Below are 12,274 nucleotides of genomic sequence, written 5' to 3'. Positions count from 1 at the left end.
AACTGTTAATCAATTAAGAAAGAGAGGATGGCAGGATAATCCTGCCTCTTCTGTGATGGTCCCTGGTCCCTGGGGACCTGCAAGGTAGGGGGCTGGATGGGACCCAGCTCCCTGCGGTATCCCACCACAGCAGAGGGAACACCGACACTGCTGCCATTGTCACCGCCAGCCTGCGAGCCACCCACGAGCGGGACCCAGGAGAGCTTTTGAGGATTGCTGGACGTTTGCTGGCCGGTCGAGGGCTGTGAAACCCGGTGTGGGAAGACCAGACCCCGCCAGCGAGCAGCTCAAAACACAAACAGCCGGGAGCCCAGAGGCAAGGTGCCAGCTGCGGCAGATGCCAGCCAGCTCCCACCACAGGAATGTGCTCACCGAGGCATAGAAATCAAAAAACATTAGGGGAAAGAACTTCCTTTTATTCAACATTTGTGCCTGGAGAAATGGAGCCGAGAAGCAGACACCTTTCCCCCAGTAGCACTGCCCTGCTGTCACCCCACCAGGGACCAAAAATAACCCAGCATCCACCTAACCTCTGCTGCAGGCACTGGGCTGGCAGGGAGCCCACGGGGTAGGGACAGCTTCCCACCTTGCACCAGCATCGTGGCAGCGACATCATGGCACCTTCACAAGGAAGCTACGGGACCTATGGCCACAGCCATGGCACACACATCCCTGCAGGGAGAGAGTGTCCCTGTTCCCCAGCATCCGCAGTCTGAACCAGCAAAGCGATAAAGGGTGGAAGAAAGGGAAATGTATCCTCAAAGGAAGAAAGAAAAGAAGATGGTTTGAGGTCTGGGCAATTTAACCTCTGAAAAGGGTCTTGTTCCAGAAATACACGTGGGTGGGATGTATTTATGGATGGAGTTTGCAAGGCCCTCACCAGCTTTGTGCTCCAATCTGACCCACGCTGGCAGAAATCTTTGCAGAAGGGGTTCGCTGTTAGCTGGTATTTTTTGCAAAGAGGTGGGAAAACCAAGAATCAGGCACCAGCTGTGCTCGGGGATGGAGCACAGATACGCTGCCTGTGGCCAGCAGAAACAGGCTGGATTTTCAGTCTCACCCATCAGTTGCTCTTGCACATTATAACTGGTACGTAACTGTAGGAATTGTTCATCAAATGATTACAAATAAGACTGAAGTGGTTGAATCTTCTCTAAGAAAAATAAATAAAAATCAATCCACAGATACAAGATGATGCTTTTTTTACTTTTCCAGTCATTCACCCAGCTCCCCATCTGAGCTTTACAAGCAGCACACACTTAAGGGTCACTCAGTCCTGATCAAACTGGAGGAGGAAAACACGGAGGGTTCTTCCATCTTCCTCCTTTTTTGCTGTCTCAAAGGTCCTCACCGAGATACCCAAAGAGCTCCTCTAGAGATCAAAGCATGTGCATGACCATTGTGGTGCCTACTGTATCAGGCAAAAGCAAAAATACCATTGTTTTGATCATTAAATCCTACAGTAATGACAGTAATGAGTGCTGCAGGAGGTCCCTCCAGCAGAAGCCTGGAGCTCCTATGGTGAGAGCATCTCTCTGGAGATGAGGCAGGAGAAACCCTTTGTGCTGAGGCGATTGGCGAGGCCCCAGCTGCTCGACAGCAGGGCGTTGCACCTCTAGGCTGACAAACATTGGAAGGCTGACATGGCCCAGTTTGCAACCAGGTCCCACATTACATCACCGTTCGGCCAACCCCATCTGCCCCACCAGGCTCACCAGAACCTACGTTCACACCCCAGAAGCCCCTTTTCTCCCCCAGGTTAGTCATGCAATGAAAACCCCATTCAGAGTGACAGCTGCTGGCCAGGGCGCGGGCTGCCAGGCGGTTTGCATAACGCCTGTTGGAGCATGCTCAGCGGCGCTGGCTAATTCCTCATTGCAACAATGGAAAAACCCAGAAATCTCTGTGAATAAGCCAGTCTGTGTCCTAAGTCAGCCCTTGGATTTCCTCCCTTTCTTGAGCCTGTCTCGCCTCTGCAAAAGCTCCGCTGGGGCTCTGCAGCCAGCCTCAGGAGCAGAAAGCTCAACAAGCTCACAGTTATGTGCTGGGCTCTCAGCTGTTCGCTGCAGCCAGGAACTGGCTGGAAATCAGTTCAAAATGTTCCAACTCCAAACTCCACCCCACAACCCCTGGATCTCTCCCTCCACACTCACAGAAGCATGCGCTGGGGCTTTTAACCGCTTTGCTTTAACCTTCTCTATTGGGAGAGCAAGGAGCATCCCCTGCATTAATTCATCTCTGCCACCGCTACCCCAAGAGAGGAGCCAGGGAAGACCCTAGTCCCAGCTCAGCAGCGATTTCCTTGCTCTGATACCTCACCATCCCTTTATCCACACCTTTCCCCATCCACAGCTTCATCTCAGGAGCACAGGCATTCCTATCCACTTCATCTGAGCCAGGCACGCAGCAGGGCATCGCTGTCCGGCACTTCATACCCACCAGCCCATGCCCCATCACTTCCCCACAGGCTCCGCCACTGCTCCATCCCTTGTCGGAAGGCAACAGCCATTGCTCCACAGTGCCATGTGCTGGGAAAAAAGAGCCCCTCACACAGGTCTCCTGAGCATGACCATGGATGTGCCACACTTGACTGCCCACAGAGGAAGATGCAGCAGGAATTAAGATGGTCTTTGCTCTCCCTTTCTTGGCCAACTCCTAGGTGCAGTCTAGATCTGGAAGTCTTCAAATAAAATTTTGCATCACAAGAGCGAGTGCAGCACTGTTGGCCTTTGGCATGACCCCGTATCGCTCCCACCTTCTCCCACCCCTGCTTAGGCAAACTCTTTTGAAATCAGCAAGACCCCCCCCCTCCCCAAACCTTCCTCTGTGATAGCAGGACAAGATTCTCCCCAGACCAGCTGAGGATACACACAGCCCAGGAGCCTGCCGAGACCTTTGGCACGAGGTGGCTGCAGAGCACAGCGGAGCTCCCCGCCATGCCATTCGACCAAACCAGGTTGTTTTCCCCCCCACCACTGATGAATCAGGGCCCCTCTCAGCTCAGCAGGGACCAGAGAGGTCCCCTACAGAGCAGCTCAGCATTTGTTCTTCCTAACCATTTGCCTCCCTGTTGCAGAGAGGAAAACTACCTCTGCACAGCCGCTGCAGCAGCGAAGCCAGGCAGGACCGCGGACACTCCGCTGCCTGGTGCCAAGGGGTTAAGCTCACAGTAAGTTCCCAAAGCCAGTTGCTTCCAACTGGCTGCTGCCTGTGGTTTGTGGGAAGGGATTTTGCTTTTTAATAACATTATAAATAGGGCTGTGTTCAGCATGCTGCAAACCCAGTTACTCTCTCTCTCTCCCACCCATCTCCCTCCTCCTCCTCCTCCTCCTGCTTCTCTTCCCACCACACTAATTCCAGATCTGACCATGAATCGGTCAGGCTTCTTCCTCAGTGTCCTCAGCCTACTGGCATGTCTTGCCTCCATCGTGCAGGCATGTCCCCCGAGCTGCCACTGCCACGGCGGCGACCTGCAGCATGTCATCTGCGACAATGCTGGGTTGAAGAAGATCCCCAAGGTGCCTGAGCAAACACGGCTTCTCAACCTGCAGAAGAACAACTTCCCCGTCCTGCCCACCAATGGCTTCCGTGACCTGAAAAAGCTGGTGTCCCTGCACCTCCAGAGCTCACAGATCAAGGAGATCTCAACTGGAGCCTTCCGGGGGCTCAAAAGCCTGGTCTACCTCTATCTCACTGACAACCAGATCAGTGTCATAAAGCCAGGAGCCTTCGATGACCTCTCTGAGCTCACCTACCTGTACCTGGATCAGAACAAGATCCCAGACCTACCCAAAGGGCTCCTCTCCCCTCTTGTCAACCTCTTCATCCTGCACTTAGGCAGCAATAAAATCCGGGAGCTGAAACCAGGGGTCTTCAACGGGGCTAAAGACCTGCGCTGGCTCTTCCTCTCCGACAACTCCCTCACCAACCTCCTCCCTGGGGCCCTGGAGGATGTAGAAAACCTTGCTGTCCTCCACCTGGACAAGAACCAGCTGAGCAGCTATCCTGTGAGCGCAATGAGTAAGCTGAGAGTGCTGGAGGAACTGAAGCTCTCTCATAACCCAGTTGAGGTCATCCCTGACAATGCCTTCCAGTCCTTCGGGCGATACCTGCAGACACTCAACCTGGACAACATGAAACTGAAGAAGGTGAGTCCTTTCCCTTTCCATTTGCTCTGGATAAGAAAGACGGGGCTTGGTTTTCTTCTCCTTTACAAAGCCCACGGTTTGCTGTCCCTCCCTTGCAGAGGAGAGGGGAGATGCAGGTCTGCAGCCTCCGGAGATAGCGAGGCACTGGCCAGCTGACAACGACTCAAGCCAGGGATGAGAGTACTCCACCCTTCTGTTACTTTATGCAACACCAAATTATCTGGAGCAGATCAAACTCCCTGGAAAGGCAGATCATTCCCTCCCAAGCTGGAGGTGACAGCAGACATTGAGAAAGGTATTTGGGATGCTCCAGGACAATTAGCAACCTTCCATCATCCCAGACACAAGGCATGGGATGGGAGGCGAGTGTCTGCCTCATACTCGAGGGACAAAAGGGCACCATCACCTCGCAGAGCTGAACTGCTCTGCTTCCCTCGTACCTGGGTACCTGCTGGGGGCTGGGAGGGGGAGACTTCTTGGGAGGGGCCACGAATAGCAGAGTTTCTTACTCATGCCTTGCAGGCAGGTAGGCATACGGGCCTTCACCCCTCGCTGCGCTTCCCAACTTTACACGTTATAAAGAAAGGTTTGTTTATTGATGCTCTCTCAAAAGGAAGCCTCGCAGCATCTTACAAAGGGGCCCTGTTCCCACTGGAGAGGAGGAGGGACGTTCAGGTATCCCACACAGCAAAACAACCTCCTCCTTTTTCTGTGAGAAAGCATGATCCATAGGCAGGAGCATCACACTCAGCCAATCACTTGCAATAGGACCTCTGAAATGCCAGGCAGCGCAAGCAACAGGAACAAGCACAGGGCAAGAGCAGCAGCACCTGTGGCAGCCTGATGTCCCAGGCGCACCCCATGGGCTGGAAAGGGAGGGTGCTGCAGGTGGAGCAGACAGTTCCCCCTGAGATGATGCTCTGCCAGGAAGCCCAAGGACAAAGGGCATCCAGGTAAGGCAGGCTAGGACTTCACGGCAAAGCAACATCCACCACATGCAGGGAGATGCGATGAAAACAAGAATTTCTTAGCAACAGAGAGCAGCTCAGAGGGCCTCGCAGGGATGAGCAGATCATTTGGAAGCTACCAGGAATAGAGCATACCAGAGTTTTCAAGGGGATACAGCATCCCAAAATGCTCAAAAACTGGAATTACATCTTGCTCAGGTGGAGAACACTACCTAAACCAACTCAGTAGCCACTCAGACAGCATTTAAGCCCTTGTCCGCTCTCAGACCAGTCTCTCCAGCATGGGAGTAAGCAAACCCAACACCTGAACACAATCTTATGACCTCTCCAGGCAAGACTTTAGACATGCTGCCACAGCACTTTTGCAGGCTCAGTTTTAAGGCGCTTCCATCACATGCAAGTTAAAAATTACAGCTCAAATGTTGTACCAGCTGCAGAGACATCAGAGTCTCAAGTCACATGCTGGAGGAATGACTAACCCATGATGCCAGGGTGTTCCAGCAAATTAGGCATCCTTGGATTTGCCACAGGGTAAGGGTTAACAATTCTAGCCAGCAAAAAAGGCTTTCTACTTTTCAGTGCCCACCTGTGGACAGGAACTTTAAAGGCTCTTCTGCAGCCAGACACCTCCTTTCCTCCCCAACAGCCCAAGACGACAGCAGTTTAGGGGGATCAGCCACAGGGGGGGCTTCTGCAGCTTGAGGGTTTGTGTTCTTTTTCAGGAAAACAACACTCCCACTCAAGCGCAGAGTTTTCTCTTCAAATTCTCAAAGGCCTCCTATCCAAACAGCCCACTCGTGAACTTTGCACTGCTAGGAGACATCTAATCACGGAGGCCTCCTGACCTAGGAAATCACTAGCAAATACTTTAAATGCCGCTGGCATCTTGACTGCGGTGCTTTCTCCTTCACAAAACCACTGTCCTTAGCTGTTCCCTGAGCGGCTGTAAGATTTTCAAGCTGAGCAAGTGCAAAAGCCTTCCACATGAAGCTATCCCAGCCTGTATTGCACTCAAGGAGAACCAGGAGAGCCCTCAGGCTGCCCTGCAGCTCCAGCACCGAGCTCTCCTTCCCCACCAGCACCACAGACCCGCACGCAGGGCAGGACCCAGCCACGTACATCCACATGAAACCAGGAATGCAGATCCTGGAAGCTTTACGTATCCCCCTCTCCGTCTACATAGCAAAATAAATTCCAGCAGCAATCCTCCATCTAAACAAAGGGAAAACCACCCGTTTCTTTAGAAATGGATGCTCTGGCAGGCAGCGCAGCAGCTGTTACCAGCAGATGCAAAGTCTTCTCATGGGGCTGGGGGAGGAATGAGCAGCTGAGACAGTACAGCACTGTCCAAGCCAGAAGATGGCCAGGCTACCGCCCCACTGCACAGCATGCCAGCACCTCTCCAGCAGTGCTGCTATCAGCACAGCAAAACCTACCAAGGTCAGCTCAGTTTTGGACCGCAGAGGCCAGCACCGCTGGCTGTCCAACAGCTACAGGACGCTGGGAGTCTTTGCTAAGCTCTAATCCTCTCCAACATTGCTTAATTTGGAAGATGACAAAAGTTCACAGCTTAAAATAGCGCGTTTGCTCTGTCAAGCTTTTCAGCTTAGAGAGCTTGAACAGACCCTGATAGTCCCGTCCAAAGTGCAAGCTTCTGGTCCAAAATGGAAGCACAGGTCCTTGACTGGGGGGTGGGGGGGTGGGGAGTGGGTAGTAGACCTAGAAAGTCTCCTCTCCACCCTTGAGAGAGCTTTGAGAGGCTCTCAAAGCCACCCACGGCTTTGAGAAGGGGGAGAACTGGTTAGTCACAGCCAAGAGGAGCTTTGTGCTTTGTCAACGAATCGCTCCCCCGTTCACCACCGCCAAGGAAGTTTGTATTGAGGGGTTTGCTTTCAAGAAGAAACTTTCCAACCCAAGTAACCATGGGCTGAAAAAAGCCAGGGGTGAGGCCCCAGGGAGGAGAGCAGAAGCTGCAGAGCCAGGTCTACAGCCTCTCTCCCCTCCTTTGGCAGCTTTTTTAAGGGAGGCTTTCCCTGAAAGCCTGTCTGTTAATTGAGAAAAGACAAATCTTGCAGCATCCCTTGCAAACAACCCGTTGGAAATGAGAAAAAACAGAGGCTGAGGTGCTGGAAACCTGCCTCTATTTCTGTACTGCTCAGATGCCAAGTGTAACTTTCCACTTGGAGCCCCCGGGCACTGCCAAAGCCTACAGCCCCTTCAGACGCCGCAAACACTCCCTCCTTCAGCCATTCCAGGACAGGCAAGGCAACAGGCCCTGGGAGGATTTCCAGCTTTGGAAAGGAATACACCCAGAAAACATCTTCATTTAGAACAGAGAAGTATGGCTCAAAAAATAAAGCGGCCTTCCAGGCTTCACTTTATTTTGGGATGTGGCTGCAAAGGCAACCCCACATGGATCTGGGATGTAGCTCTCTTCAGGCAGGAGATTCCAGGACCCCTGAGCCCACCAGCTTGATGCACCTCTTAGGTGCCCAGAGCTTCCAGTGAGCCAGTACCCCCCTCACAGCCCCTTCTCTTGCTCTTCCCATGCTTATGCCACTAAAAGTCTTGAACAGAGGCACGCAGGAACAGCGGCACTCAGGTTCGAAGTCCCCTCCCCTAACTCAGCATCCCTCACCAGCAACCTTTGTGCTTCAGTTTGCAGACAACGCGTTCGCCGGCGTGACCGCCCTGAAGACTGCTCACCTGGAGAACAACCGGCTCACCCAGCTGCCCCGCAACTTCCCCTTCGACAAACTGGAGACGCTGACGCTCTCCCGAAATGCCTGGCACTGCAACTGCCAGCTAGCACATCTGCGCAAGTACGGCACCACGGGCCCTTTCCCATCCCGCATCCCCTGGGGTCTCCTTGGGGATCCCCCCCCTGCTCCGCCAGGCGGCTGTGGAAGGCTGCATGCATGCTCAGCAGCTCTCCCCGCAGCCTGCCCCTTCCGCTCGTGGTGTGGGTGATTTCCACGGTGCTTTGTGCCTCTCGTAAGCTCCCCGTCTTCTTCCTCCCCGTATCCCAGGTGGCTGAAGGGCAATCGCACCCGCACCGAGGACACCTGCTCTACGCCCGTGCAGTACCGGGGGCAGTCCATCAGAGACACCCCGGCCCTCCGCACCTGCAAGCTCCCCACCAAGAGGTCCAAGAAGGGAAGCCGCCATTAAACATGTAAGATGGTTCACTTTTAGCCAGACCTACAACAAACCCTGATGCCACCAAAGGTGCGGGGACTTATATCGCTGGCTTCGGTGACACTAGGGTTTGGCTCAAGACAGCTCATCCATTCACCCAGTGATGCCTCCGCTCAGAGCTGCTCCATCCCCCGGCCATACTGGGCTCCGTTGGCTCCCAGAGCAGAGAATCCGCCTGGAGCATCAGGGATGGAGTCAACCCTGTAAAATAAACATCAGGCTACAGACAGGTCTGGGGCAGCAAGTAAAGGTGAAACATGTAATTAAATGTCCAAACAAGGGCGGACTTAACCCACTCTTACCCTGAGCTGGGATCACACGTGCTTTATTTTTCTAACCAATTAGAGATGCTCAGCCTCTTGCCCTAGTAAAGGTCCTCTGGGCCTGGTTTGAAATCCAGGGCAGGACATTGCTGGGAAATCAGGCTCCAGGCTGCCCAGTCCATATGGAAATAGATGTCTTCCATAAGGAACAGCTCTTGGCCCAGCACCTGCCTTTCAGCAACTACAATTCCCATCCAAGACACTCAGGTATTTAAAAACAAGGGCTGATGCCTTCGAATAAGCGTCCCAGAAGAGGGAGGTTTGAGACAGAAAATTCTCTTTGAATAAAGTGTTCTGGGCCAGGAGGTGATTCAGAGACAGGGCTGACTTTCCCTTGAGCAGTGAGCTTGCTGACATCTACCAATCCAAACACCACCTGTGAAAACCTACCACACAACCACCTTCCACACCTGGGAACTACCAAGAGCCTTACGTTCAGCACACAGATCAGCTAAAAAAGCCACAACTGTCACTGCTCAATCCCAAGCATTTTACTTTTCCTTATCTCAGGAACAGGTTTGGAGCTTGTATGGATTCCAAAGGACTTTGGATGAGCCTGCAAGCTTGTAAGGTCTTGGGAAAGGGACCTTTGCTCATTTGTTAAGTGCCATGGACCCTGCACTGCATCGTATGAACAAGGGTTGTCACTGTGCCCTTTCATAACAGAAAGGACAAGGCAGAAACCCAAAGCCCAGCTATGGCCGTTTGGTCCTCGGTTCACTAAGGATATGCCCAAACAGGATGGAGAAAGTAAATTTGTGTCCAAAATGTCAGGGATGGTGCCAGCTGCTCTGCGCCTTCCTAAAGTGGTTATTTCTCTTGCAGTGCCAGAGGTTTTATGGATTAGAGATGGAAATACCAGTCGTTCCATATAGGGCGGGTAAAGTTCCGCTCTAAGGATGGAAAAACTTCAGCTTTCTAAACCACAATACTTAAATGTATTTTATTTACAGGTCTGGCCCTTCCTAACCTCCTTCTCTCCCTGCGTGAACTCCATTCCAGTTCACTCCTCTATGATGAGAATAAGAAAACCATGACAATAACAGCTGGGTTTTCTATAGCACCTTCCATCCAGCGCTTTCAAACAGGTTTACAAGCATTAATGAAATATAAAACTATTTATTCCTGTCTTGCAGAAGACAAAGCTCGGTATCTTCAGGTGTCAGTGCCAAAATGCAGGCACGCCAACCCATTCCAGTGTGGGCAGTGTGACTTTAAGGAGTATAAAGTACCTCTGACTTCACTGTTCACCCCTTGAGAGCCAGGCAGCTTTCTAAGATGTCAGCTATGGGGGTCTGTATTTTGGGGAACACTAATGATTTGGGTCACTGGCCGTGTTTCAAATGAAAAGTTGCTTGGCAGTTTCGAAAAGTCTGCCTGCCCTGGACTTTCAGAACCAGGGCACCAAAATAACTCCCTACTTTTGAAAATTGTGCTCTTGGGTTTCTTCCTTTACGAAGGGAGTGCTCAGTGACCATCAACGCTTTGGGTATGATGCTCAGGAGTCACACAGTGGGTTGGCAGAAGAGGGCAGAGACAGGACTAACCCATCTCTCCTGTGGGAGCTCCTTAACTCCTAACTCCTCACTTTCAAGTGTGGGCTGCGTTCACTCACTGTAAAAACAGACAAATGCTCATGGTTTACTGATCTGCTTGAAAAATCCCCTGAAACATGTAGCCTTCTCTCTTTTTTTTTTTTCCCCTAGCAGGCTTCGGTATGGCCTGTCCTGGTGACTGGTCACTTCAACCATCAGAAAACTACTGACTTCTGAGTCCTTCCTTATGCTTCTCCTACCTGTCAGGAAACATTTCTGATAGATCCCACCACCTCCAGCCTCCTCCGAATCCTCGCTTCTCTGCTGATCGCAGGATGGAATCCACCTTTTCAATCTTTCCCAACATCTATATATTTTAAAAGAGGCATTTTTAAAAACTAAACTATGCATGACCATACTAAGACAAGCTAACCTAGATCCTGCCGGTAAAACACAGTCATCTTTCCTAGAGGCAACATAACCCACGTCCCCGATCAACCGGTCACTGTCTCTCCCCTTCCAGTGGAGTGGAAGCAAGTGGGAAGGTAGGAGTATCCCTCCCCCAGCTGCTTGATCAGGAAAATTGGTTTCAACCGATGCAAAGAGACTCCTCTGCCTTCCCATGGAGGGGATCCCTGCAGGTCAGGGCTGAGGGGGATCGGTGGAGCAATGACCGAGAACCGGTGGTCCCGAGACAGCGCTGCTCTTTGACGCCAAAGGCAGCAATCTCTCTAGGTCAGCCAGAAATCCTGGAAGCGAAGCAGTACTGGGAACCTCCAAAACTGGAGCTGTCTGAAGACTGGATTCCCTCCCACTCTGTGGGGTCTGCCAAGATGCTCGTACATCCCAGAGGAGGCGGCGTGCACCACGCAGCCCGGCTGGGGCACCCCTCCTCTCCTCCCTGCCCATACTCCAGAGGATCCAGCAGGACACCAGGATGACTGTGGTTTATTGCCACGGCTATTACAATACCACAGTTGCAACTTAACTGTGTTTTTTAATCCTAAAGAGTTATATAAATATATGTATATTTATTCCTCTGTAACTGAGTGTAAATGACCTTTAAGAGGATGAAAACTCCTCTGTCTCCTTTATAGAAATCAAATTGTATATTTTCTTATGTACATCTTCTGTATAAAGCTCTTGCTGCAAAGATGAATTCAACAAGTCTCCCTGTGTCTGTCTGAGGGCCGGTGGATCAGAAGTGACACGAGACCAGTGATACAAATATAGACTTAATCCTCTTTATCCTATGGGCAGAGCAACTGCTTGGGAGGGTTTTATTATTTCTCTCTCTACAAAACAGGAACATGTGATACCTGATGAGTCCTGAGCACTTGCAGTAATGTCTGAAGGTATTTTGTGAGGTCAAACACAAGCCTATTATAAAAATAGGTAGCTGGCACCTGACAAAGTCCAGGCAACGGCACCAGGGCTGTGCCCAGTATTTTCAGCTTGGCATTAAGAGCATCATATGCAGGAAAAAACCCTGGCTGCCTCTGAAACAGCTCGCGGACAGATGCTTTAGACTCTCCTGGTCTGCAGCAAGGCACACAGTCATCCCTGTAAAACCCTGGTGCGGTCTGGGTTTGCCAGCAATAACACACCTAACCTGGCTCCCAGCCCCGCGGGTTGATCCATCACAGCAGCCTGCTCCCTCAGGACAGGCGAGCAGCGTGGCACCCAAGTTATTCCCTTTGAAGCAGAACAAAAGTGTCCTTTTCCAGCTCAGCCATTCACTCGCAGGCACACACACACGTGCAGATGGCACGACCTGCCCACAAAACACGTCATCCGGAATGCCACCGACCCCCGTCCCCCTCCCACATGCAGGACCATGCTGATGCTCTTGCACAGGCCAAGGGCGCGGGGACATGCAATGGAGCAGCAGCACGCGTGGTCCCACACGTGCTGCCCTTCTGGTGGCGCAATGCCTGGCACTGCACGTGTGGATGGCACCGTTCCCACGTCCAGACTCAAACGCGTAGCACGCTACAACGTTTTGTATCTGCATGCAGCCCAGGAGGGTGAAAGAAGCCTGACAGCTCCACAGCAAGATGAACACGTGCACCCGCCCACACTGATACAAACCAGCAACGCCT

The 12,274-nt window shown here is 52.1% G+C and overlaps 2 protein-coding genes across 4 annotated transcripts in view; one reads left to right on the top strand and one right to left on the bottom strand.

Moving 5' to 3' along the window:
• Nucleotides 1–12,274, bottom strand: part of ACSF2 (acyl-CoA synthetase family member 2) — a 37,548-nt gene that overhangs the window by 9,226 nt on the left and 16,048 nt on the right. The gene's annotated exons all lie outside the window — the stretch shown is intronic.
• On the top strand, nucleotides 1,778–11,331 carry CHAD (chondroadherin). Of its 2 annotated transcripts, none has more exons than XM_027816800.2 (4): nucleotides 1,778–4,148; nucleotides 7,775–7,938; nucleotides 8,146–8,291; nucleotides 10,344–11,331. In XM_027816800.2, exons 1-3 carry the CDS (start codon nucleotides 3,270–3,272, stop codon nucleotides 8,285–8,287), a joined length of 1,185 nt encoding a protein of 394 aa, XP_027672601.1. In that variant the 5' UTR covers nucleotides 1,778–3,269; the 3' UTR covers nucleotides 8,288–8,291; nucleotides 10,344–11,331. The 2 variants fall into 2 exon arrangements, with proteins under 2 accessions (XP_027672601.1, XP_014142198.2); XM_014286723.3 differs by having other exon boundaries at nucleotides 1,780–4,148; nucleotides 10,347–11,331.

The sequence above is a fragment of the Falco cherrug genome, chromosome 1 (assembly GCF_023634085.1).
Source record: "Falco cherrug isolate bFalChe1 chromosome 1, bFalChe1.pri, whole genome shotgun sequence".
Taxonomy (NCBI): Eukaryota; Metazoa; Chordata; class Aves; order Falconiformes; family Falconidae; genus Falco; species Falco cherrug.
Note: the sequence above shows the minus strand (reverse complement) of the source record. Positions and strands in the feature narration are given on the sequence as shown.